At 38.2% G+C, this 27,948-nt stretch overlaps 1 protein-coding gene across 5 annotated transcripts in view; it reads right to left on the reverse strand.

The window, feature by feature from the left end:
- The window catches only part of LOC131432715 (uncharacterized), a 368,592-nt gene that overhangs the window by 21,694 nt on the left and 318,950 nt on the right, over positions 1-27,948 (reverse strand). For all 5 annotated transcript variants that reach the window (XM_058599192.1, XM_058599199.1, XM_058599184.1 and 2 more), the window contains exon 9: positions 14,383-14,511. In XM_058599192.1, the coding sequence (XP_058455175.1) occupies positions 14,383-14,511 (129 nt within the window). The remainder of the gene's footprint in view (positions 1-14,382; positions 14,512-27,948) is intronic.

A 27,948-nucleotide genomic window follows, 5' to 3' on the forward strand; every position in this document is an offset into this window, starting at 1 on the left:
TTGAGAAAATCTACACATTTATATATGAGAATATGTGAGACATGAGAAAGGTATCATTACACCATTAGGTGGATTAAAACAAGTTTTTTTTACTATTTTTTTTGAATTGCAAACCTTCGTTCATTGATTTACAATCAAACATCTTGATTTACATGTTCATGCACAAAAAAAGCTTATTCATCGTATCGACTGTATCGAATGAGATACGAAAGCGAACTGGTATTGCATTGTCACTCCACATGTTCGTAGCCGCTACTCACCATGCGATTGGCAAGAAACAGGTGAGTTGTTCCTTCAAAATACTAAAGTTTAAAATTGTTAAACAAGTTACTTTTATCTTCTTAACTTTTCAACTTTTCTAGTCCACGATGGTTGATCTACACTAAGGAGTTTATCCAAAAAAAATTTCTTTCAAATTATGATAAAAACGATATTTTATTCAAACTAAAAATTGATCCTTTATTGTACGAGGTTAAACTTGAGCATAATGAAAACTGGATGAAATTTAAGTTATTCCTTCACGAATTTTCGAACTTTCGATCGAATGCTCTTCATCAAGTTCCGGACAAGTGTTGCGTCGCGTCATTTAGGACGCTTGAACCCAAATTTTTTTGAACTCCTGCATGTTCCCAGCTGCCACACCAGTCTTCTTGAAGACCCTCTCCACGATTGCCCAGTAACGTTCGATGGGTCGAAGCTCTGGACAATTTGGTGGATTTTCCGAAAGCCAATTGATAATGGTTTTGGCATAGTGAGCCGACACTAAATCCGGCCAAAACAGTGGAGGTGTACTATGCTTCTTATATAGAGGCCACAATCTCTTCTGGAGACACTCAGATCGATAGATTTCTGCATTTATAGTTCCGGTAGTGTCAAAAATGGTTGACTTCAAACCACAGGAACATATTGCTTGCCATACCAGTACCTTATTTTCGATACACTCCTTACACGGACGGTATAAAACTTTGGTCCAATCGTGACTTTTGTTTTCTCTTCAGTCGGAATCTTACGATTTTCAGGGTCGAGAAAGCAAGGGTTTCAAGGTCGTAGACCGCTGAATAGAGTCTGTACTCTCAGCCAGTTGAGCTTGGGCTTCATGCAGTCGGAATGTGGCAGCTCTCGACTGTTATTGTTCCGTTCAGTTGTTTTGTGGTTACTCGTGCCAAGTTCCGTCCATACGAAATTTAAGTCTAAGTGATATTGTCATCTCTCCTAGATGAAAATAACACATGGATCAATAAGTCCCGAGACTAACAATGGAAACAACATTTTTTTTGCAAATTTTTTTTTTATTTTTCAACATAATCACCTTTTAGGGTGATACAATGGTTCCAACGTTTTTCCAATTTTTCAATACAATGTTTATAAAAAAATTTATCTTTCGCTTCAAAGTAAGTTTCAGTTTCAGCGATGACCTCCTCATTTGAGCCAAATCTTTTTCCCTGGAGCATTTTTTTTAAGATCAGCAAAGAGCCAGTAGTCAGTGGGGGCTAAATCTGGCGAGTATGGGGGGTGGGGAAGCAGATCAAAGCCCAATTCGTTCAATTTCTCCATTGTTTTCATCGACTTGTGGCCGGGTGTTTTTGTTCCATCGAAAGCAATCGCAGCACCCACTTGGAAAAAACCTTTTTCATGCTCAGTTTTTAATGAAGGATAGTAAATACACTTCCATATGATACCTGTGTCATCTCAGCAATCTCACGGAGCTTCACTTTACGATCTTTCATTATAATTTTTGTCACTTCACTCACATTTTCCGGTGTAACGGCTTCCACAGGTCTACCCGAGCGTTCCGCGTCATTTGTGTCGGTACGACCACGTTTAAACTCGGCGAACCACCGACAAATCGTTGCTTTTGATGGACAAGAGTCCGGATAACATTTTTCAATCCATTGTTTCGCTTGCACGGTGTTTTTACCCATTAAAAACAATGTTTTATCAAAACACGAAACTCGGTTTTTTTTTTCATTTTTAAACAAACTACAAAACGACTTTACTCCAATCTCGATAACTCAGCTGATTCTGGTCGGATCGACTTAAAATTTTGACCCGTTTCAAGCAAAGGTTAGTACTCTAGAAAGACGTGGTTACTACGAGCGCCATCTCTGCTTTAGTCTCGGGACTTATTGATCCATGTGTTATCACTTAGACTTAAATTACGTACACAAAATTTTTGGTTACAAAGTTTATTCGTTTGGTTAAAATTCCTCTCGGAGCGCTCATGAACCCGGGGTGTAACAGCCCAAACGAAACTCAATTAATGAAACACGGACGAGTCGGACGAAAAACATCCGCTTGATGTCGGATGAAGGGCCAACTGGCAAAGTCCCACGTGTCCAATTTCGGCAAACGAAGCCTACGGTGCTGAATTCGATGGGATCGAGTAACAACCAGGCATAAATTCTATTATTGCCACACTAAATAATTATGAATCCAATCATGCTTTCAATTCCATCGCCACACTAACGTTCGGAACGCGAAGGGCGATGCATCGCATGGCATGGCATGCATCTGACCTGGGCCTGCAAGGACAATAATATGCGGCTGACGTGAATAATTTAGCATGTTTTAGATGTCCCGACACGGGCAACATACGCGCGCATATTCATTATCCGGCGGGCAATTGTCACCGGCGGCAGTGCAGAACAGAAGGCCAACCTAATAAACAGGATAATGCTGATGGGTTCCGAGAGTCCTTGTCGTCGGTGGATGGCGGCTGGGTAGGAGATTATTCCGATCAATGCATAAAACAGGATGACCTCCGTTTCTCCCTTTCACATCCTGCGCCATTGGAACAAGCAACAAAAACTGGCAAGCTGTCGAACCTGAGCCAATTTTAATTGGATCCGGCAGTGGTGATAATCAGAAATAGACTAATAGGCACTAAAATAATTAGTATTATTGCAGTTGGATGTTTCGTTTCACTGTGAATCGTGATGCCAGTAATACGTTTTTTTTTCTCATTTGTCCTTCAAACAAGCTATCCGCAAAAATGTAGGTCAACTGCTGCTGAAAGGAAGGATGTCAGTATTTATAGCGCGTCCGGTAAGCTAGGAAACATGTGGATGAATTTTGTTTTCTTCTCACGGGGAATATTCATTCGTTCAAAACCGTTTACTACACGGGTGACGAAGAAGCAGAGAAAACCGAGTGAACCGGAAATTTAATTTCGAAAGAAAAAACTTATCTTCCCGTGATCGACCACATATTGAGTGATGGACGGATGCTCACTTACCGGTCGGCTGACATGTTCCATTAAAATAATCACGTTTGGCGAAATAAAAAGCCAACGTTCTTCCGTCTGACTTCTAGACCTGTTGCAACAATGTTGCAAGTATCCTGTATTGAACTGAACTCAGCAGAAGGAGATCGCTCCCGTAATTTCACTTTGTGATTGGCACAACGAACAAACAACGTTGGTACTTGGAAAGTGCAAAGCATTTTCTCTTGTTGGAACTTTTATTAAATTGTTGCCAAGTGTATCGAAAATAAGCTATTCACATACATTTGTGTTGTACGCATGTATTTATGATGGTTTTTTATGCTCATATCACAGCATGCTGTGCGTTTGGCTGTCAGCTTTCGATTGTTTACTTGCTTGTGCGGTTCGAATTCTGCGTTTTCAAAATGTCGCGTATTGAAAAGGAAGTGAAAATGAAGGTTATGGTCTAATGGCTAAGTGTGAAGGGTATAACTATGCGAAAATTGACGAAACGGTTTGGAATTCATCATGCAAGTGTTAAAACCATCATTAGTAAGTTTGGGGAAAGCTATTTCCTTTGGATGAGCTACCAGGAAAAGGCAGAAAACCTGGTTCCTTCAAGCCGAAACTGGACCAGAAAGTGGTATCTTTAATCATAAAGAACAAATCAATGTCAATACGTGATTTGGCAAAAAAAAAACCGGAACGAGTGTCGGAATGATCCAGCGTATCAAGAGGCGAAATCACCTGAAGACCTACAAGAAGTAGAGAATCTCGAAACAAAGTGTAGAACAGAAGAAGCGAGCAGCAACAAGGGCCCGGAAATTGTATTCGCGTCTTTTGCAGTTTCCGGATGCATGAGTTTTGATGGACGATGAGACTTATGTAAAAGAGGACTGAAAAACCCAAAAAACCAGGTCCACAATAAGTTTACTGTCGTCGTTGGGGAGGATGTGAGCGATGCGGACAGGTCGATTCAAGTGGAAAAATTCCTTCGAAAGGTACTGATATGGCAAGCAATATGTTCCTCTGGTTTGAAGTGAACCATTTTTTACACTACCGGAACTATAAATGCAGAAATCTATCGATCTAAGTGTCTTTAGAAGAGATTGCTGCCTGCACTGTTTTGGCCGGATTTAGCGCCGGCTCACTATGCCAAAACCACTCTCAATTGACTTGCGGAAAAAGACTGGTAAGGCAGCTAGGAACATGCAGGAATTCAAAAAAAATTGAGCTCAAGCGTCCAAAAAATGCGATACAACACTTGTCCGGAGCTGGATGAAGAGCGTTCGATCCTTAGTTCGAAGTCGTCGGTCCAGGAAGCAACATTAGTGGGAAACAATTGTTTACGTTTTTCTCATTGGTCTTAGAGAGTTGAAGTCTGCAGGACATTAGTTGCATTTAATAACCTGCTATAGTTGTTCTAGGGTGGTCCTAAAGCAAACCATGATTTAAAAAAATATTGCGAAATCCGGTTTGGATAGAACAATGCATCTTTCCACAATAATTTAACAGATCGGTTGAAAAGTTCGTATCGTTTCTATGAGAGGGCGCCACTAGAATTAAATCCATACCATTTTCAGTTAGTACCAACCTTCAAAAGATACGTGTATAAATTTGACAACTGTCTGATTATTAGTTTGTTCGATATTGCATTTTGAGTGAAGCTTTTGTTATTGTGAAAAAAAAAATGGACAAAAAGGAAGAGAGTTGAAGTCTGCAGGACATTAGTTGCAATTAATAACCTGCTATAGTTGTTCTAGGGTGGTCCTAAAGCAAACCATGATTTAAAAAAATATTGCGAAATCCGGTTTGGATAGAACAATGCATCTTTCCACAATAATTTAACAGATCGGTTGAAAAGTTCGTATCGTTTCTATGAGAGGGCGCCACTAGAATTAAATCCATACCATTTTCAGTTAGTACCAACCTTCAAAAGATACGTGTATGAATTTGACAGCTGTCTGATTATTAGTTTGTTCGATATTGCATTTTGAGTGAAGCTTTTGTTATTGTGAAAAAAAAATGGACAAAAAGGAATTTCGTGTGTTGATGAAACACTACTTTTTGATGAAAAAAAGTGCCGCCGATACCAAAAAATGGCTTGATGAGTGTTATCCAGACTCTGCACCGGGCGAAGCAACAATTCGTAAGTGGTTTGCAAAATTTCGTACTGGTCATATGAGCACCGAAGACGATGAACGCAGTGGACGTCCGAAAGAGGCTGTTACCGATGAAAACGTGAAAAAAATCCACAAAATGATTTTCAATGACCGTAAAGTGAAGTTGATCGAGATGGCTGACACCCTAAAGATATCAAGGGAACGTGTTGGACATATTATTCACGAATATTTGGATATGAGAAAGCTTTGTGCAAAATGGGTGCCGCGTGAGCTCACAATCGATCAAAAACAACAACGAATTGATGATTCTGAGCAGTGTTTGGAGCTGTTATATCGAAATAAAACCGATTTTTTTCGTCGATATATAACAATGGACGAAACATGGCTCCATCACTTCACTCCGGAGTCCAATCGACAGTCAGCTGAGTGGACTGCACGCGATGAACCGAACCCAAAGCGTGGAAAGACTCAACAATCGGCCGGTAAGGTTATGGCGTCTGTATTTTGGGATTCGCATGGTATAATTTTCATCGACTATTATATAGCGTTATTAGAGCGTTTGAAGGACGAAATTTCAAAAAAACGGCCTCATTTGAAGAAGAAAAAAGTTTTGTTTCATCAAGACAATGCACCGTGTCACAAGTCGATGAAAACCATGCTGAAATTGAACGAATTGGGCTTCGAATTGCTCCCTCATCCACCGTATTCTCCAGATTTGGCCCCCAGTGACTTTTTCCTGTTCTCAGACCTCAAGAGAATGCTCGCTAGTAAAAAATTTAGAAGCAATGAAGAGGTAATCGCTGAAACTGAGGCCTATTTTGAGGCAAAGGACAAATCGTACTACAAAAATGATATCGAAAAGTTGGAAGATCGCTATAATCGCTGTATCAAATAGCCGTATAATTCTTGAATTGGACAGATTTGGTTAGTTGATGACCAAATACATTGATTTCGGGTATCTGATTCACAAAGCCTGCCATAAGATATTATCCAGATCCGACTTCCTGTCCCGGATCGATGGGATAAAATGGACAAAATTCAATTTTCTCAGAAACCACTAGAAAACTTTTTGCATACTAACATTCAAAACAAAGGTCTTTAGTTCGAACCCGGTTCCGGGAATATGCGGTGGACCATGTGAAAAACATTCAAACCACCAAAGTCTACAAAACTGTGCTAAAAATACAATACGGAAATACATTGAGGTATTTTTTCTTCCATTTTCTTCAATACTGGCCATTGTTTTAATTCGCACCAATACATTGTTTTAATTCGCACCGAGTGCAGTTCTGAGGTCGGGCAATTTTTCGGTTTCGTTAGGCCCGCTTTTATTACGGTAGACGAGTGATGACGCAATATTTAAGGATGCAATTCGTTACAATTCTGGATGCGAAGAAATAAAAGCTTGCCCAATTTAACACAGTCAATCAACTGAATGTACAATCAGAAGTGGTGTGCAGGAAGTGTGTATTTAAGTCGTCAAGTTTTGTCTCAGGCAGCTGGCAACCCAGTCACCATTTGTTTTTGTTTTAATTCGCAAGCGATTTGTGCATGGAGCTAAATTGGGATTTATTTAATTGTGTCTAAATTAAATGTGACAACCTTGCCATGAACTCGAAAGAACATTTCCCGAAACGAAAAGTTTCAAGCAAGCTGTTAAACGTTCTGCGGATCGGTAGTCTGAAAGTTTCTATCCTAACAAGAGGATAACTTCACAGAAAAAGTAACACTAAACCTTCTCCGACTAATGACAATAAATCCAACCGCCAATGATTTATTTATATTCAAACTACTTTGAATCTATTTTTTTTTGTTGTGAACACGGCAGGGCGCTGGAGATGAGTTTAGAGTAATGCTTTTTTTGTCCTCCCCGCTTGGCTTAGCTGACGTACAACACCAGCATCGTTCAGGCCACTTCCCAGAAGTAGGTGGTAAGCGACGGTGTCGTCTCCCGGTGGCAGGACGACGACGAGGAGAAGAAAGAATCAGCTGTCTAAGGGGACTTGTGAAAATGGCAAAACGCTGTTCCTGGCAACGAACAAATGGTTCCGACTTGGGACCACCAGGTCCAGGAGATTGATAGTATGACGACAGTGTGCAAAAACAACAAAAAAATGGAAACAAAAACTATTCCCTATTTCCATAAATGCGAATCACCGGAACACAGGGGCAGCTGTGCTTGGTTTCATTCCACCGAAACCCGTATGAGGACGAGATGGGGAACTCCGGCAGGAAAGGTAGTACAATGAAATATGTATAGTTTTCGTTCAGGAAGGGGCCGAATGGATGCGACGATGGAGCACTGTTCCGGTTATGGTATTTTTTTGGTTTAAACACTTTTAAGTTCTTGATAATGGCTAATAAACAGATCATATTGATTGCATTCGAAGGCGACTGTGTGCTGCGAAGAGTTTTACCACTTGGGCTGCATCCCTTACTAACCGGAAAATATACGATGCGTGAAGGATGCGCATGGTTTTGTCTAAGTGGGCGAGTTCAGTTCTTAGCATCAATATTGCATACAAGTTTTCTACTTTCTGGTGTGTAAGTTTTTCTTAGGCATTAATGATCATAGTTTTTGTTTAATAAATGTCAAAACTTTCTTGAACGCTCAAGTCTTAAAAAAAAACCGCTTGAAAACAACTTAGCATTGTAAATTTTATAAACAAATCGCATAAATTTGCATTTAACAAAACGCACTGGAGGAAACACAGTTGAGTACTGATTATATCACATTATTAGCACTTCATTAAGAATGTACTTTTCTTGCTAAAGATCTAATAATCGGAAGTACACGATGCGTAGGAGATGCGCATGGTTTTGTCTAAGTAGGCTAATGCTGTTCTTAGCAACGATTTTGCATCCGATGGGCAATCTGCTAGTAAAGTAAGCTGCTAAAACTTTCTTGTATACGCACATTCAATAATTGTCTCATCTTTTGAAGCATTATTGCTGATAAAATTTCAGTATAGGACTCCCACCGTGATTGTCATTGGATCTCTCCGGTCTTTCATCAAAATGTATAGTTTACTGAGAATCTCGGCATTCCTGAATCTGGTAATTGTCAATTACGGTCGAGCTTGTCAGCCATAATTTTGCTTTTTTGCTCGGCAAAAGCGATCGGCATCGTGCCATGAATTACCAAGTCATCAGTAATAGAGCGAAAAAAGGATTTTGTTTTATTATTGCGTGAAACGCTTATCACAAAAGATTGAATTTTCAGTTTTCATTTTACAGTTTTTCGAACCGCTTTTAAAATAATTATTGGTTTTATTTTCAGTTTTCAGTTTTCATTTCTCGTTTTTTACTTTTCACTTCTTTCTTCTTAGTTCACTTATTTCAGGTTCTCCATTTTCAGTTTTCGGTTTCTCATTTCCAGTCTTCGATTCGCAATTTTGAGTTCCGATCCAATTTTCGCACAGTTTTTGGATTTCTTCTCAGTTTTTGGTTTTCAATTTTCAGTTTTCATTTTACAGTTTTTCGAGCCGATTTTGAAATAATTATTGGTTTTATTTTCAGTTTTCACTTCTCATTTTTTACTTTTCATTTTTTCTTTTCAGTTCACTTATTTCAGCTTTTTCATTTTAAGTTTTCGGTTTTCAATTTTCATTTTCCAGTCTTCAATTTGCAATTTTGAGTTCCGATCCAATTGTTTGGCAAATTTTCGAACAGTTTACGGTTTTATTTTCAGTTTTTACGTCTCATTTTTAAATGTTAAATTTTTACTTTTAAGTTTTCTGCTTTCAGTTCCCGATTTTCAGTTAACATATTTCAATTTTTAATTTTCAGTTTTCAGTCTGCGGATTTCAATTTTCGATTTTCAATTTGCAGTTTTCGAATAGTTTTAGGTTTTATTTTCACTTTTCAGGTTCCAGGTTTCACGTCTCATTTTTTACTGTTCACTTTTTACTTTTCAATTTCTATCTTCAGTTTTTGATTTCCAGTTCACATATTTAAGATTTTCAATTTTCGAACAGCTATTGGCTCTATTTTCAGTTTTCAGATTTCAGTTTTTATCTCCCTTTTTTCACTTTTCAATTTTCTTTATTCAGTTCTTGATTTTCTGTTCACATATTTCAAATTTTCAATCTCTTGTCTTCGATTTTCAATTTCCAATTTTAAAGCAGTTTTTCGGTCGTATTGTTTGACAGTTTTCGGTTTTATTTTCAGTTTTTACGTCTCATTTTTTAATGTAAAATTTTTACTTTTAAGTTTTCTGCCTTCAGTTCCCGATTTTCAGTTTTCTGTCTGCGGATTTCAATTTTCGATTTTCAATTTGCAGTTTTCGAATAGTTTTATTTTCACTTTTCAGGTTTCAGGTTTTACGTCTTATTTTTCCATTTTCAGTTTTCAGATTTCAGTTTTCATCTCCCTTGTTTTACTTTTCACTTTTCCGTCTACTGTTCTGGATTTTCAATTTATATATTACAGTTTCAGTTGTCGGATTTCAATTTGTAATCTTCGATTTTCAGTTTGCAGTTTTCGAGAAGCTGTTCGATCCGGTTTTTTGGCCAATTGTAGAAAAGTTTTTGGTTTTCAGTTCACATATTTCAGATTTTCAATTTTCAGTTTTCACTTCTCATTTTTCAGTCTTCGATTTTCAATTTGCAATTTCCGATCCGGTGTTTTGACCAATTTTCAACAGTTTTTGGTTTAATTTTTAGTTTTCAGGTTTTCACGTAACACATTTTTTACTGTTCACTTTTTACTTTTCAATTTTCCTCATTCAGTTCTTGATTTTCTGTTCACATATTTCAGATTTACAATTTCCTGTCTTCGATTTTCAATTTGCAATTTTCGAGCAGTTTTTCGTTCGTATTGTTCGATAGTTATTGGTTTTATTTTCAGTTGTCAGGGTTCAGTTTTCATGTTCCATTTTTTACTGTTTACTTTTTATTTTTCAGTTTTCCGCTTACTGTTCTTGATTTTCAGTTCACAAATGTGTCAGTTTTTCAATTTTCAGTCTTCGATTTTAAATTTGCAACTTGTTTTTTTTTTCGTGCAGTTTTTGGATCCGATTTTTTTACTATTTTTAGCATACTGTTTACTTTTTACTTTTCAATTCTATGCCTTCAGTTCTTGATTTTCAATTTCGGTTTTCAGTTTGCAGTTTTCGAGCAACTCTTCGGTCAGATATTTCTACCAGTTTCAAACTTTCAAGCATATGATCGATCAGTTTTCTGTTTTCAAGTAGTTGCTTAACACAGTCAAATTTTTCGAACAGTTTTTGGCATTTTGGTGTTCAGTTTTGACTAAGTACTATTTAAAGAATTTGTTTAGTCGTAATTTTAAGCTAGTCTTGAGCTAGTTTTAAATGTGATCAGTACCTACGGGCATATTTAGTAGTGTTCTAGTTCTAAATACATAATTTATGTCAGTTTTAAAGTTTAAATCTGGATTTTTTAACTAGAAAAATTGGCAGCCCCAGTAGTGTTTTACTCGTGTTTTAAATATAGAGAAAACAGAACGGAATCGAATGCCAGCTTTAAATTTGACAGAAGAACTGTTCGAATAAATAAAACTAGAATGGCTTGCTGGAGATATGTTTGTTCTAGTTTTAGTTCTATTACAGATCGCCCATAAAAAACTTCCAGCTGCTGAGTTTGCTCTAATGGAGAAAACAAATTGGAAAAATTACATGTGAATGGAATTGTGTAATGAAAACTCGAGCCCGTAGCTAGCTAGGGAAATTGTTTTGCCCTGCATATTAAAACACATGAAAAGATAGCCCAATTGATCAGAAGAACCAAGCATGCTTCGCTTTACTTGGCCACCACAGCATTCAATTATAGTCCTATTCCTATGGGAACGCATCGAACAGTAAATCAAACACACACACACACACCACATCACTGATCTGAGATTTTGTTTTCGATCTCATCATTCCAAGAACAGAAAGAAGTCATCGTGGGCTAAATTTAGGGAATACAATGGATGCGGTAGCAATTCGAATTTCAATTCAAGGAATTTAGGCATCGTAACGATCGACTCGTGACACGGTTCAAACGGTTCGAGGAAAGCGCTAAATAATCTTGATTGATCTGAATGATCCCGATCAGTGAATGATTTCATTGTCAACACCTACCAAACTGAACGGTCCTTTTCAGGGCATCCAAAAATCTCAGGAAAATAATTTCCTATACTTCGCAACACTCAAACCTTTATTTTATTTACGAACTGAAGCGGGGGTTCGTAAATCGAATCGGTTTAGAAAAAAAATTTCCGTGATTTGGAATTCACTTCATAAAAAAAAAAGTTTACGTTATTTGGATATTGCTTCGAAAAAAACATGTCTGCATAAATGCATAAAACGTCCAGATCTGGAGTAATCTCAAAAACTTTGGGACTAGAAAAATTTTGAGATTTCCTAAATAGAAATTTTTTTTTGATGCCAAATGTCTTAGAAATGCATGGAATGTCGAGATCTGGTGTAATTGAAAAAAAATCGAAAACTTTCCAAGTGTCAGAGAGCTGACTTAAAAAAAATTTCGAAATAACTCCAGATCTCGACTTTTTATGCGTTTCCAAGACATAACCGGATAACTTTGAAAACTCACGTAAAACCCGCATAAAAAACTGCTTAAAAAAGATCTCAGTATATGGATGTTTTTGGAACATATTGAACCAATAGAACTAACATACCATTTTCCGTCTAATCTTTTTCGAAAATGTGCAAACTGTAAGTGTTTCCGGATTTTGGAATTTTGTTTTCCGGCAACTATTCGTCAAATTAGTTTCAAAAATACAGGATACTATTATAGTCATAGCACATATTTTCACATCATATAATCTTTTTTTTTTGCGATTTAGGTTCGTAAAAATAATTTCGCTACCTAAAAACAGACTTCGTAAATTGAGGTGTGTGTTCACAAATATGTATGCAAAACGAAAGTTAACAGTGATTTTGATAAAATGTTTGTGTAGTCCTACGTTAACACAGTACGAACAATCGACTGTCCCTTGTCTGAAGGTAATCCGGTGAATCAGGTTTTCATGTATTTGTAAATCTAAATTTTGTATCCGAGTCAAATTTCTTCTAGTTGTAAGCTGTGTAATAGCGGTTTAGGAAGTTTTAGGACGTTTTAGGAGAATTTCAAAGATGCTCGACTTATTCATTCTAGGATAGTTAAAAAAGGAAGAACATGGGAGAAGAATTGCTTATTCGAGTCCTGTCTGTGAGGAAAAAAAGTTATTTTTTCGCTATATTTTACCAACTTTTCTCGTCGAGTATCGATTGAAAGTCTAGAAAAATTAATGATTGGTTTTCCTCATTGCGACTTATATTATTTTTGACTCATCAGAGGTCGACGGTCAAACTGTCAAAGCTTGCAACCCTAACTGCGAGCTGCTTGCGGATGGCAACCCTAACAGCTTAAGATACGAGTTGAAATGCCAACACGAAAAAAAAACAGAACTGAAGTTTTTATACTTTCAGAATTCTGTTGGGAAATCACAAGAATGAAGATGCTACAAATTGAGCCGTTTGAAAGTTTTTTTCTGGCGGAAAGAGTTGAAAAACTGTCAGAATCGCACGGCTTGCTTCGATATGTAGATTTTGAAACACATTTTTCTGCTTCGCCAGTTGATTCAACGTATTTTGTTTGCCGCTATACACCGAAGAAAAAGTTCTGTTGCACTTTCGGAGGTAGAAGGTACTTCGACAATTGACACTCGTAGAAATCGGCGGCTAGGATGCTTGGCGAGGTCACGCCAACTGGGATCCTTATTATCGTCGTCACCATCAAACGAAATACTCATCTGTTGGTTGGTTAACATCAGGTGTGTGTGTGTAGGTGAGGGGGGGCTTGAATAATAAAATACATTCCATTTTACTTCTTTATCGCATGACAGAACCCACTCAACTACTGTCATTCATTACGGCACACATACGCTCTCTTCGGGCACCATCAGAGAAGTCAAGAAGGCACAGAGTTATTTGCAGATGAATTTACAGCAAATTCCATCAGTCACGGTTGATGAGTTTTTCGTTTCTTTTATTTCCTGTCTCAGAACGATACAATTTATCGTACGGTATTTGCGGGGGAAAAAACGGCTCCCATATTTATGAACTTGATTGCTTGTTGAGTTTGATGATGCTCAACGGAACTACCGAACTAGCACCGGCACGTCGCCCGGCGAAGGGGAACTATAAAACAAAACAAAATAAAACAAAAAACCTGCACCAACGAACCGAAAAAGGCCCTTCAGGACACGGAGGAGGAACGAGAGCTGGTCAGTCGGAAATTTATTACAATCATTATTGAACAATAAATTGCCGGGTATGGCGGCTGTGGGCTCTCCTGTGGGCGAGTTGTTGCTTGCTTCGCCCGAATGTATGCTCTGTGCAGCCAACGCCAAATCCTCGCAACCTCGGAATGGGAAAGGAGTGCAAGTGAGAAGCAACCGGTTATGAGCTCGCACGTATTCGAGTAATTAATAGAATATTTATCCCCATAAATTGTCTGTCGGTAGAACAGGAGCCATATTTTTTTTTGCTTTTGTTTTTGAAAAACTGCAATTTCTGCTCTCCTCGGGAAGTCAACCTTCCTGTTTTGGGCCAATTGTTGCGACGTGCACGCGGTAATAATCGTTAACCAATAAGTTTTACAGGCTCCTCCGACATTATGGCTTCCGGTGATCATGCCAACGGTTTCCGACTCAAGACGGTCAGTCTAGTGCGGCGAGCAAAAACAGTTGTATCTTTTTTTTGTTTGCTTGATTTGCCGCTTAGCAGAACGATCTATGAACAGGGATTTCTTAACGAAAAATGGTTCAAACCGGAAGCATTTATTTTGCGGGGTTTTCTGTGCCGTATGCGGTCAGGTCAAGTGACTGAACTGGAGCTTGTTTATTACGATTACCGGACTATTTTATGTGCTTGTCGGAGTCGCTAGTCTCCAGATAAAACTGTTCGGAACTGTCCGAACCCTGAATGGATTACCGTGCGTCACCATCCGGTACAGATGGAAAGCGAACGCATGGTCGTTCGATGATTTCAATGCTTCATGTTTTGTCGGATTTCATGTCGCCCTCAGCGCCGAAAAAAAAAGGACTTACCGGTGAGCCAAAGTTGTGCCCGATTTCGTGGGCCAGCGTCACATGTGAAACCGCCGGCGGAACGTGTTTCCCGTAGTTCAGCAACGTCACGATGCCGGTGTTGAGCGATTTCAGTGATCCCCGGTAGTGCTGTAATAAAAAAAAAACACAAGAAAAACATTAATAAATAGGACAATCATTTCGGTAATTATTATAGTTCTGGCAACGAACGTTCTCGTTCCTTTGCTGTGAAAGTCGGTTGCCAACAGCCAACTGCGATCAAATACTGGCACTGCTGGAGTGCCGCAAAGTTAATTTTTGTAAACTTTTTATTTTTTTTTTCACAACGGCCAGCCAGTTTTGCGGCGCCAGCCTTTTGTAGCTTGCTGTAGCTGCAATCACAGTAGGCGTTGGCAGAAGGGGTAGTATTTTCAAGTCCCTGGGAGAGGAAATACAAATTAATGCTAATGCAATTACCCGCATACGCATGGCTGCCAGATGGCTGACTAAACGCAGCCAGCTGGAAAAATATGGCTGGCAGACATTCTGGTGACCGGCTGCCTCACCGCTGCCAGGAATACAACTCAAACGATACAACCGTATCCACCAGGATTTTTCCACATTGAAATCTTTGACATTTTCAGCGAAGGTGAGAAGATAAAAACGCTCGGCTAACTTGGATACAGGCGACTTTGTTTTGTCAAATTGGATTTGACAACCGTAACTGAATCAATTTTGGTAGCCTTCTGGTGGCCATGGCTGCCCAGGTAGCCAAAACGCTATGCGGGTAAAGAGAGTATGTAGAGAGAGAGAGAGAGTTGCCTGTTGTTCGGTGGAATAGAACGGACCCCGGTACTTCAAGCAGATATTTTTATTGAGATTCTTTACAGTAACCATCCGCAGTTCTGCGGGTTTTTTTTCGGCTGGTTTTGAAATGGTTTGGCGTGGTTCCGAAAATAGGATTTGTTTCGTTTTAGTCGGGGATATTTTGGTTCGCTAATTAGCATTTCGGGTGCAAGCGTTGCTCGCGCTCCAAAACCGAGCCCCGGCTGTTTGAAGTCCCAGTCGGATAGTCGGAAGTCTGCGCGATGGAAAATCGTAAGCTGCAAATGTTCAATGGCTCGAAGCCTGTGGAAAATAATTGGTTCTCGAATTTCCATTACGATACGGATTTTTTTTTATGTTCTGTTTTCATGCGAATTAATTATTTGGCTCGTTTGGTTTTGAGTCGGGGAATGAAATGGCGATAGATCAATTGAATTGATTATTTATTTCGTTGATACACAATTTTTAAAAAGAAAATTGAGTCTATAAACGTCTTGACGCCGTTGAGGAACGTCAATTTTGCCCTATTAAATAACCTATCAAAATAGAAAATGCTATGAAAAGTTTTGCACAAAATCTCTCCAACCAACATCGACACAGAGAATAAATTAAACTAGAGACTTTCCAGAATTGTTTTGTCTTACCCAGCATTTGTTCATAAAGGGTAATTTTTTTGCCGGTATCTTTTTGGCAACACTGTTTTTGACAGATCACACGTGAATCGTGTCATTGTCAAACTTGTTCAGTTTGGTCTAAAATTCAATCATGAAACGACTTACAACATGAAACATTTAGTGAATGGACGTTGGCAAAGTTGGAGGAAGATCCGCTTTTTTTTATCGAAAAATTGTGTTCAGCGTCGAAGCTTAATTTCCTGTTGGATCATCGGTACGTACATCTTCCAAGGCGATGATGAATACCGAGCGCTACCGTGAGCTGATTGACGTTTTTTAAGCCCAATATGGAAACATTGGACATGCCTGACATGTGGTTTCAACAAGACGGTGCCACATCCCACACGGCACGCGAAACAATGACCAAATTGAGAGCCGCCTTCGGTGATCTCATGCTTTGGGCCCGTCAATTCGTGTGATTTGACGCCTTTAGACTATTTCTTATAGGGCCATGTTAACTACAAGGATAAACCAGCAATGATTGACGCACTGGAAGCCAAATTTGAAGTTTTGATTCGTGACATACCGGCCGATATGATGGAGAGTGTTTGTCAACATTGGGCCTTGCGCATGGGCCATCTAAAGCGGAGCCGTGGCCATAAATTTGCATTTTTTTTTGAAAATCTTATCCAATACCTCTTAAAAAATTACCCTTTATTTCGTTTCAATACTGTTGTAGTGTAATTACAATTCACGTATTCTGTTTGATTTCAAATTATTGCAAATTTAGAGTTCCATTGAAGAAAATATTAGAAAAGCCAAACCTGTTTAGTGAGCCGCACGAGGCATAACTTCCCGGTTGAGTGCTTTCTACGTGTTTCAAACCGTATTTGATAAAACTTTGCCGTGAAAAGAATTTTTTTTCCGGTCTATTTTCGTGTAATGAAACGGACGTTGAAATTCGACTGCATAATCGATGAGTGGTGGATATTTACGCAAAAAGCGATAGGGTAACGGTCAGAGACATAAAACTGGGAGCCATGAATATGACTAAAACTGACGTGCTTCTTACACACTTCTAAATATTAATAATCGTTGTCAATCGTATTAGTTGATTGACTGTGGAAATCTTGTAACTTTTACTGCATCGCTTCCATAATTCTAACGGTGTATCTTTACTAGAGTACAAATCACGCTGAACAAATGAGAGTAAAACAATACAACAAACAATGTTACAATCTGAAAAATTCAGTCATGATAGTAATCTTTCTAAAAAATAGAAAATGATTCAGTAATAGCCGTTCAACCGAGAAGGTTGTGTATAGAAGCGTACAGTTTAATAACGCTGGTTAGTTTACACGCGTTAAATACGACAACGGTTGAACTACAGGTAGAGACCTGTTGGCAGCAGCCGTTAAAACGTAAAATCGTGCTGCATAAGAGAGCCCTAGTGCTGGGCCAAGCTGGTGAAGGAAACAACAAAGGGCGTTTCCCAAGCTTTACCCAGGCCACAATATACAGCCACAAGTGCTGAGCAGGAGAGTGCAAAGGCACATTGAAGAAGAAGAGTGCAAAGGCACACAGAAGCAGGAGAGTGCAAAGGCACACCGGTGCGAAGGCACTTCGGTGCAGAAGCATATCGGTGCGGAGCACAAGGAAGAAGGAGACAAGACAACTCGGTCTTTCCACTGCCATACAACACGCAGGTATACACCGGTGACCTGCGCTGTTTGCAGCTGGCGAAGACAAAAGTAAATCGGAAATCGAGTGGTGCTGGATGTCAGGTAGCAGTAGCATCACATCCAACAATCAGCATCCAACAAGAACATCTAGAGCAACGAGGATCTACACGGCAGTGCAACGGAGATAGACAACAATTTCAAGGTAGAAGTTTTTTCTTTTCCTTTTGATTGAGTACTGTGTAGTGTTGGTTTCATTTTTTATTTTAAAGTTTGATTAAAAATTTTAATGTGATGGATGAATCCATGGACGTAAATCCTAGCATGAATCCTATACCCCCACGAACGAAAAAATATCAGGAGAGCTCTTCTGGGCCTTGGATAGTCTTTTTTAGACGTATATCAAAGCCATTAAACATTTACCAAATTTCTAAAGGTTTGACATCACGATTCTCTTCAATCAAAGAGATCATAAAAGTAAATAACGATAAAATTCGTGTTGTGGTAAATAATTTGAAACACGCGAATGATATTGTCTCTTCGGAACATTTCAATAAAGAGTATAAAGTTTACATACCCTCCAAAGATGTCGAAATTGACGGTGTTGTTACCGAAGCGAGTCTTTCGGTAGATGATTTACTCAAGCATGGTGTTGGTCGTTTCAAGAACTCTATGCTTGAGGGTGTGAAAATACTGGAGTGCAAACAACTGTACTCAGTAGTTTATGAAGAGGGAAAAAAAGTTTATCGCCCATCAGACTCGTTTCGAGTGACATTTGCCGGATCTGCGTTGCCGTCCCATGTCTATGTCAATAAAATTCGCCTCCCTGTTCGGCTTTTTGTTCCAAATGTAATGAATTGTACGAACTGCAAAAAATTCGGACACACAGCTACTTACTGTAGCAATAAACCAAAATGTATTAAGTGTGAAGGACCTCATAAAGATAATGATTGCAACAAGGAAATTGAAAAATGTATTTATTGTGGGGAAAGTCCTCATGAGGATATTTCAGTATGCACTGCATTTAAAGTGCACAAAGACAAAATTAAGCTTTCTTTAAAAGCACGGTCTAAGCGCACATATGCAGAAATGCTTAAAACGGTCATTGATGTCCCCCCTTTGGAAACCGAAAACGGGTTTTCAAATCTAGAGGAACCAGAGGACTCTGACTCTGACGAAAATTGTGAAGGTAATTCGTTTATCACTACCCAAGGGTCAGTTAAGAGAAAGAAGTCTTCTTCCAAATTACCAAAAAAGACACCTAAAGTTTCATCTTCAAAAAAAGATCCCCGTGTTAAACAAAAAAAGTCAAAACCAAAGACTGTGCCTCCTAGTTTGTCAAATTCACAAACCAATCCAGGATCTAGCACAGAAAAAGGTAATAATCCTGTGGGCTCCATTTCACAGCCACCAACAGGATTACTGAAGTTTTCGGAAATTGTTGAATGGATTTTCTCAGCATTCAATATATCTGAACCCTTAAAGACCCTCATAATGGCATTCCTTCCAATAGCTAGAAATTTTTTGAAGCAGTTATCATCTCAATGGCCAATTGTCTCAGGTTTTGTATCTTTTGATGGATAATTTATCACCCGCCGCAAATGATACAATCACCGTCCTGCAGTGGAATTGTCGAAGCATCATGCCAAAACTTGATTCATTTAAAATTTTATTGCATAGTCAAAAATGTGATGTATTTGCTTTATGCGAAACATGGCTTACTTCAAACATAGCTTTAAATTTTAATGATTTTAACATTATACGTCTCGATAGAGACTCTCCGTATGGTGGAGTGCTTTTGGGAATTAAGAAATGCTGTTCCTTTTATAGATTAAACATCCCTTCAACTTCTAGTATAGAAGTTGTTGCTTGCCAAATAAACATTAAAGGCAAAGATATTTGCATAGCTTCGGTTTATATTCCTCCAAAAGCACAAGTTGGACAGCGACAGCTTAATGGAATGGTTGAAGCCCTTCCTGCTCCACGATTGATTCTGGGGGATTTAAATTCGCACGGAATGATGTGGGGTTCCGTTTACAATGATAGCAGATCATCTTTAATACAAAACATTTGTGACAATTTTAGCATGACGGTATTAAATATGGGTAGCATGACACGGATCCCAAGACCTCCTGCACGCCCAAGTGCATTAGATCTATCTCTTTGCTCAACATCAATTCGACTAGATTGCACCTGGAAAATATTGCCTGATTTACACGGTAGCGATCATTTACCAATCATCATCTCAATTAGCTGTAACAAATGTATTGCTAATTCAGCTAGTATTCCATATGATTTGACAAAAAATATCGACTGGATTAAATACCAAAGTAGAATCTCTAGTATTTTGAATTCAATGGAAGAGCTCCCTCCACTTGAAGAATATGACTTCCTCGTTTGTTCGATTCTGGAGGCCGCAGAACAATCCCAAACTAAACGCTCTTCTGGGCCAACGACTAACAGAAGGCCTCCCAACCCCTGGTGGGACAAACAGGGCTCAGAGGCTAAACTCGCAAAACAAAATGCTTGCAAGACGTTTCTAAAACGGGGAGGAGGAACTCCTCAGAATTTTGAAAAACTTATAGTTTTAGAAACCAAGTACAAGAGCATACTTCGAGCCAAAAAATGTAGCTTTTGGAGACATTTTGTCGAAGATTTGTCAAGAGAAACCTCAATGAGCACTCTTTGGAATACGGCCAGACGAATGAGGAGTCGTAACGTAGGAAATGAGAGTGAGGAATACTCGAACCGATGGATATTTGATTTTGCGAGGAAAGTTTGTCCAGATTCTGTTCCTACGCAGAGCATTATACGGGAATCTCCTCCAAATAATGGGTTCATTGATAGCCCCTTTTCAATGATGGATTTTTCCATAGCACTCATGTCTTGTAACAATAACGCTCCTGGGTTGGACAGAATTAAATTCAACTTGGTGAAGAATCTGCCCGACCTCGCAAAAAGACGTTTGTTGGAATTGTTCAACAAGTTTCTTGAGCAAAATATTGTTCCACCTGACTGGAGACAAGTGAAAGTTATCGCCATTCAAAAGCCGGGGAAACCAGCTTCCAATCACAACTCATATAGACCCATTGCGATGTTGTCCTGCATCAGAAAATTGTTCGAAAAAATTATTCTACGACGTCTCGACACTTGGGTCGAGACGAACGGTTTGTTGTCAGATACTCAGTTTGGCTTCCGTAGAAATAAAGGGACGAATGATTGCCTTGCATTACTTTCGTCTGACATCCAAATTGCCTTCGCTCAAAAGCAACAAATGGCATCTGTATTTTTAGACATTAAAGGAGCATTTGATTCAGTTTCCATTGATGTTCTTTCAGACAAGCTCCACCAACATGGACTTCCAGCGGTTATAAATAATTATTTGCACAACCTTTTGTCAGAGAAGTGCATGTATTTTTCACATGGCGATTTGGCAACATTCAGAATTAGCTACATGGGTCTCCCGCAAGGCTCATGCCTCAGTCCGCTCCTCTATAATTTTTACGTGAATGACATTGACAGCTGTCTAGTAACCCCATGTACACTAAGACAATTGGCAGATGATGGCGTGGTTTCAGTTACTGGGCCCAAAGCTATTGATCTGCATAAACCATTGCAAGATACCTTAGATAACTTGTCCGTTTGGGCTGTTCATCTTGGTATCGAATTCTCTGCGGAGAAAACAGAGTTAGTCGTCTTTTCAAGAAAGCATGATCCCGCGCAGCTTCAGCTCCATATGATGGGAAGAATGATCCAACAGGTTTTAACTTTTAAATACCTCGGGGTGTGGTTCGATTCCAAATGCACCTTGGGAGGACACATTAGGTATCTGATAACGAAATGCCAACAAAGAGTAAATTTTCTTCGAACAATAACAGGATCTTGGTGGGGTTCTCATCCGCAAGATCTAATAAAATTGTATCAAACAACGATACTTTCAGTGATGGAATATGGATGCGTTTGTTTTCGTTCCGCTGCAAACTCTCATATTATCAAACTTGAGCGAATTCAGTACCGTTGTTTGCGAATTGCCTTAGGCTGCATGCATTCGACACATACAATGAGTCTTGAAGTTCTGGCGGGAGTTCTTCCATTAAAAGATCGATTTTGGGAGCTTTCATCACGCCTGCTAATAAGATGTGAGGTGCTGAATCCCATGGTAATTAATAATTTCGAACGACTAGTCGAGCTTCGATCTCAAACAAAATTTATGACAGTATATTTTAACCATATGTCACAGGAAATCAACCCTTCAAGATATATTCCTATCCGTGTCAGCATCCTAAGTGCCCCTGACTCAACTTTATTTTTCGATACATCCATGCAGCGTGAAGTGCGTGGAATCCCGGATCATCTACGCTCGACGGAAATCCCAAAAATATTTTCAAGTAAGTTCAGGCATATTGACTCTGAGAAAATGTTTTATACGGACGGATCGCGAATTGAAGAAGCGACAGGGTTTGGTATGTTCAACAATAATGTTTCGGCCTCATTTAGGCTTCAAGAACCTGAATTGCAAAATTGAGTGCAATTGAAGCCATTCGCTCAAACGCTGCTGGCAAAAATGAACCGTTTTTCCTGGGCAAAATAAAACAGTGCCTGAACAACATATTGAACAATAATTATCTAATCACTATAGTCTGGGTCCCGGCTCATTGCTCCATTCCTGGCAATGAAAGAGCCGATATTTTAGCCAAACGTGGTGCTATTGAGGGTGAAATTTATGAGCGACCGATTGCTTTCAACGAATTCTATAGCTCGTCTCGCCAAAGAACACTTGCCAGCTGGCAAGCATCTTGGGATAGAGATGATCTGGGTCGGTGGATGCACTCAATTATTCCGAAAATATCGACAAAGGCATGGTTCAGGGGACTGGATGAGAGTAGGGATTTCATTCGTGTGATGTCCAGACTCATGTCCAATCACTACACGTTAGATGCACATCTCCTTCGAATTGGGCTCTCCGAGACTAATCATTGTGCTTGCGGAGAAGGTTATCGGGATATTGATCATGTCGTTTGGACATGCGTGGAGTATCGTGATGTCAGATCTCAACTAATAAATTCTTTGCGTACCCAAGGTAGACTATCCAATATCCCAGTTCGAGACATTCTTGCTTGTCGTGACCTTTCATACATGAAACTTATTTATCATTTCATAAGGAAAATTGGAGTTTCAATTTAATAAAGGCCCCTTTTAAGACTTAGTTCTGATCCCAGCTGCGTCCATGAGTTCAACCAATAGCTAAATTAGAATAAAAATTATGTAATGATACAAACAAACTCAAAACAGTTTATGAAATTATCAACAAAATGTCTGAAAATAACAGCTTATTTTATAGTTTATAGAAGTTAATCGTTTGGTTCAAATAATATTTCCGAGTAGATTTCATAATTAATGACGAGTTACCTAAGATGATATTTAAGCTATAAGAGAATATGTTTTAATAAATTCAAAACGTTGTGACTATGTTAGAATTAAATTAGGATAAGAATATTATGTAAAAGTGATGCTACGGCGAAGAAAAACTTATGTAAACTGCCTTAAGAAATAAACGTATTTATGGAAAAAAATAGAAAATAATTCATCCGTTCTTCAAAGTAACCGAAATCTCCGATGTGTGATTTTGAGTTAACAAAGCGATCTAAATACCATTTTTTTCTAGTTTGACTCAATTTCAACGTAGCTGTAAGATTGGATGGAATGGCGCAAAAGCATTCGGTGGAATAGCTTTCGGTGAAATGACCCTAATCCGTTGTTCAAGTCAATCGATACTCTATAAACTATTTTTAATTTTCATGTGACCTTCAATGGTATTCGGCGAATGGGCTCTTTCGACGAAAAAGCATTCGGTGGAATTACCCTCATCAGTTTCTAGACATTCGATACTCTAGAAAATATTCTAATTTTTCTAGTAACCTTCAATTATATTCGGTGAAATGGCTTTCGGAAGAATGTCCCTGATCATTTTTTATTTATTCGATGCTCTAGAAAATATTCAAATTTTTCTAATGACCTTCAACGGTTTTCGGCGGATTGGTCTGTTGATGAAAAAACATTCGGTGGAATGGACTTCTACGAAATGACCCTGATCAGTTTCTAGCCATTCGGTGATATAGAAAGTATTCTTATTTTCCTTCTGACCTTCAATATTTAGTGAAATGATTCCGACAAAAAATACATTCGATAGGATGGCTTTTGGTGAAATTACCACGCCCCGTTTTCCGTCATTTAATGCTCTAGAAAATATAATTTTTTTTAATGATCTTCAATGGTGTTCAGCAAAGTGGCTTTGATGAAAAAGCCATCGATAAAATAGCTTTCGGTGAAGTGACCCTTACCCATTTCAGTCATTCGATGCTCTAGAAATTATTCTAATTTTTCTAATGATGTACGGTGAAATGGAGTGAACTTACTCTGGCTCGTTTTTAGTCATTTGTTGTTGTAAAATATGTTCTAATTTTTCCAATGACCTCCACCAGTATTCGGTAAAATGAAAGTCGATCCGTTTTTGGTTATTTGATGTTGTGAAATATATTCAAATTTTTCTACTGATCTTCAGTGGTATTCGGTGAATTGGCCCTTTCGGCGATAAAGTACCCGGTGTTATTAATTCGATGTTCTAGAAAATATTCTAGTTTTTCTAATGATTTTCAAATGTAAAATGTATCAGTTTCTAGTCACTTGATGCTCTAAAAAATATACTATTTATCTTAATGATCTTCAATGGTATTAGGTGAGGAACTCTTCGATGAAATGGCTTTTGGCAAAATAACTCTGATCTCCTTTTAGTTATTCGATGCTCTAGCAAAAATTCTAATTTTTCTAATGAGCTTCAATGGTGAAATGGTCGAAAAAGTATTCGATGAAACGACCCTAATCCGCTTCCAATTATTCGATGCTTCAAAATATATTGAAATTTTTATAATGAACCTCAAAGGTATTCGGTGAAAAGACACACTCCCGTTTTTAGTCGTTTCGTGCTCTAATTTCAATCTAATTTTCGAATGATTCGGCGGAAATGTCAGTTTCGGCGAAAAAGCATTAATGTTAAATGGCTTTCGGCGAAATCATCCTAATCAGTTTCAGTCATTAGATGCCTCTAAAAAATATTACAATTTTACCAGTGACCTTCAATGGTATTCGGTGAAATGGCCCCTTCGGTTAAAAAGCATTCGACGAAATAACTCTAATCCGTTTTTTATTTATTCGATGCTCAAGAAAATATTCTGAAATTTCCAAAGATCTACACCTGTTTTCGGCAAAATGGCTTCGGCAAAAAAACATTCGGTGAAATGGCTTTCTGTAAAACAACCCTGATTTAGTTATTTGATGTTGGTAAATAGATTAAAATTTGTCTAATGATCTTCAATGGTGCTCGGTGAATTAGAAGATTATCTAATATTTCTAATGATTTTCAAAGTTGAAATGACCCTTTCGGCGAAATGACTCTGATCCACTTTTGGTCCTTCCATGCTTATAAAAAATATTCAACTTTTGCCAGTGATCGTCAATAATCTGCGTAATTGTCCTTTCGGTGAGAAAAACATTCGATAAACATCGATTTTTCTAATGATTTGCAATGGTATTCAGTGAATTAAAAAATATTCTATTTTTGCCAATGATTTTCAATGGTGAAATGGCCCCTTCGGCCATTCCACTTTTAGTCATTCGATGCTCCCAAAAATATTCCAATGATCTTCAATAATTTGAAAAATTATCTCTTCGATGAAAAAAAAATTATGAGGCTTTCGGCGAAATTATCCTTTTAACGCTCCAGAAAATATTCTAATTTTTCTAGTGACTTTCGATCGTATTCAGCGAATTGGCTTTTTCGTCTGTAAAGCATTGTAAAGTTGTGAAATATGTTCTAAATTGCTAATGACTTTCAATGGTATTAGTTGAAATGTTCCCTTCGGCGTGGAATCATTCGATAAAATGGCTTTCGGTGAAATGACCCTGATCCGATTCCAATTATTTGATGCTCCAAAATATATTGAAATTTTTCTAATGAACCTCAATGTTATTCGGCTCTGCTAAATTCGATCTGCGATAAGAAAAACGTTCGATAAAATCGCTTTCGGCGAAATAATCCTGTTTCGTTTTTAGTAATTCGATGCTCTAGAAAATATTCTAACTTTTCTAATGATCATCACCTCTCTCGACGAAATGAGCCTGATCCGCTTCCAATCATTCGATGCTACAAAATTAATTTTTTTAAATGAACTAATATTCGGCGAAATGTCCCTCCTCTGTTCTTAGTTATTTGATGCTCTAAAATATATTCTAATTTTTCGAATGATTCTTCGGAAATGGCACTAATGGCGAAAAAGCATTCGGCGAAATCATCCTAATCAGTATCAGTCATTAGATGCCTCTGGAAAAAATATTTCAATTCTTCCAGTGACCTTCAATGGTATTCGACGAAATGGTTCCTTCGGCGAAAAAGCATTCGTTAGAATGGCTTTCGGCGAAGTGACTCCAATCCGTTTTTATTTATTCGATGCTCTAGAAAATATTCTAATTTCGCTAATGACCTCCATCTGTATTCAGCAAAATGGCTTCGACAAAAAAAAACATACGGTGTAATGACTTTTGGTGGAATGACCTTGATCCGCTTTTAGTTATTTGATGTTATAAAATATGTTCAATTCGGTGAACTAGAAAATAATCTAATTTTTCTAATGATTTTCAAAGATGAAATGACCCTTTCGGCCAACAAGTATTCGGTGAAATGACATTCGGCAAAATGACTCTGATTAACTTTTAGTCTTTCGATGCTCAGAAAAAATATTCAACTTTTGCCAATGATCTTCAATCATTTGCGAAATTGCCCTTTCGGTGAAAAAACCATTCGTTTTGAGTTATTCGATGCTCTAGAAAATTCTAATTTTTCGAGTGACCTTCAATCGTATTCATCAAATGTGCTCTTTCGGCAACAAAGCATTCGGTGAAATGGCTTTCGGCGAAATAACCCTGACTCGTTTCAATCATTTGACGTTTGTAGAATATGTACTAATTTTTCTAATGACTTTCAATGGTATTCGGTGAATGACCCCTTGCGGCTAGGGATCATTCGGTAAAAAAAAACTTCCGGCGAAATAACACTGATCCGTTTTCAGTTATTCAATGCTCTAGAAAATGTTCTAATTTTTCTAATGATCCCAACGGTGAAATGGCCCTTTCAGCGGAATGACCCTGATCCGCTTCCAATCATTCGATGCTCCTAAATATATTCGAATTTTTTTAATGAACCTCACTGGTATTCGGTGAAATCAGTTTCAGCCATTAGATGATCTAGAAAATATTTCAATTTTTCTAGTGACCTTCAATGGTATTCGGCGAGATTCGGTGAAAAAGCATTCGGTAAAATGTGGAACTAAATTTCTTTTTAAAGAATCTTAAATAGCTCAAATTAAATTCTAGAAAGTTCTAATGAACCTCACTGGTATTCGGTGAAATCAGTTTCAGCCATTAGATGATCCAGAAAATATTTCAATTTTTCTAGTGACCTTCAATGGTATTCGGCGAGATTCGGTGAAAAAGCATTCGGTAAAATGTGGAACTAAATTTCTTTTTAAGGAATCTTAAATAGCTCAAATTAAATTCTAGAAAGTATTCCAATTTTTCTAATAATCTTCAATGGTGAAATGACCCTCTCAGTGATGAAATATTCGATGAAAAGACTTTCGGCGAAATGGGCCTGATCCGCTTTCAGTCATTCGATGCTTCAGAATGCTTCAATTGTTTCTAATTATCTTCAATGATATTCGACGATAGGGCCCTGTCCGTTTTTAGTCGTGCTCGTGCTCAAAAATATAGTCCAAATTTCCGAATGATTCGGCGAAAAAGACACTTTCGTCAAAACAAAATTCGTCGAAAAGGCCCTATTCTGCACAATAGTATTCGACGTATCGGCCATAATCGAAATGGCTTTCGATGCTTTTAAAAACGAATCCGATTTTTCCAATGATCTTTCGGAATGGCCCCATTGGTAAATTACCGTTCAGTAAAATGACTTCCAGCGAACCGGTTTTCATCGAAATGACTTTTGGAATGTCATTTAAAATTGGCAGTATTTCAGACGTCTGATTTTTGGTCGAGGAAATTGTAATCTTTTTTTTTCTTGATGTGAAATTAATTTCCAGACATTTGTTTGATTCGGAAAAATGTTATTCTGGAAATGACTTTTCCGATGAAATGGCCCTTTTGGTGAAATGATCCTAATCCGTTTCAGTTATTTCTCTAATGACCTTCAATGATATTCGCTGAAATTGATTTGACGACATAACTTTCTGCGAAATTAACCTGACCGGTTATATAGAATGAGAAATAATAACAATTAGCCGACCAAAATAAGAAGGTATTTTGGTCGGCTAAATGTATTAGAATGTCTAGGGTCGACGTTAGACCAAACGGGCTGGGAACCACTGATTTTAAAGTTCTTCCATTCGAGCTGTACAAAACCT

Source organism: Malaya genurostris, chromosome 1 (assembly GCF_030247185.1).
Source record: "Malaya genurostris strain Urasoe2022 chromosome 1, Malgen_1.1, whole genome shotgun sequence".
Lineage (NCBI taxonomy): Eukaryota > Metazoa > Arthropoda > Insecta > Diptera > Culicidae > Malaya > Malaya genurostris.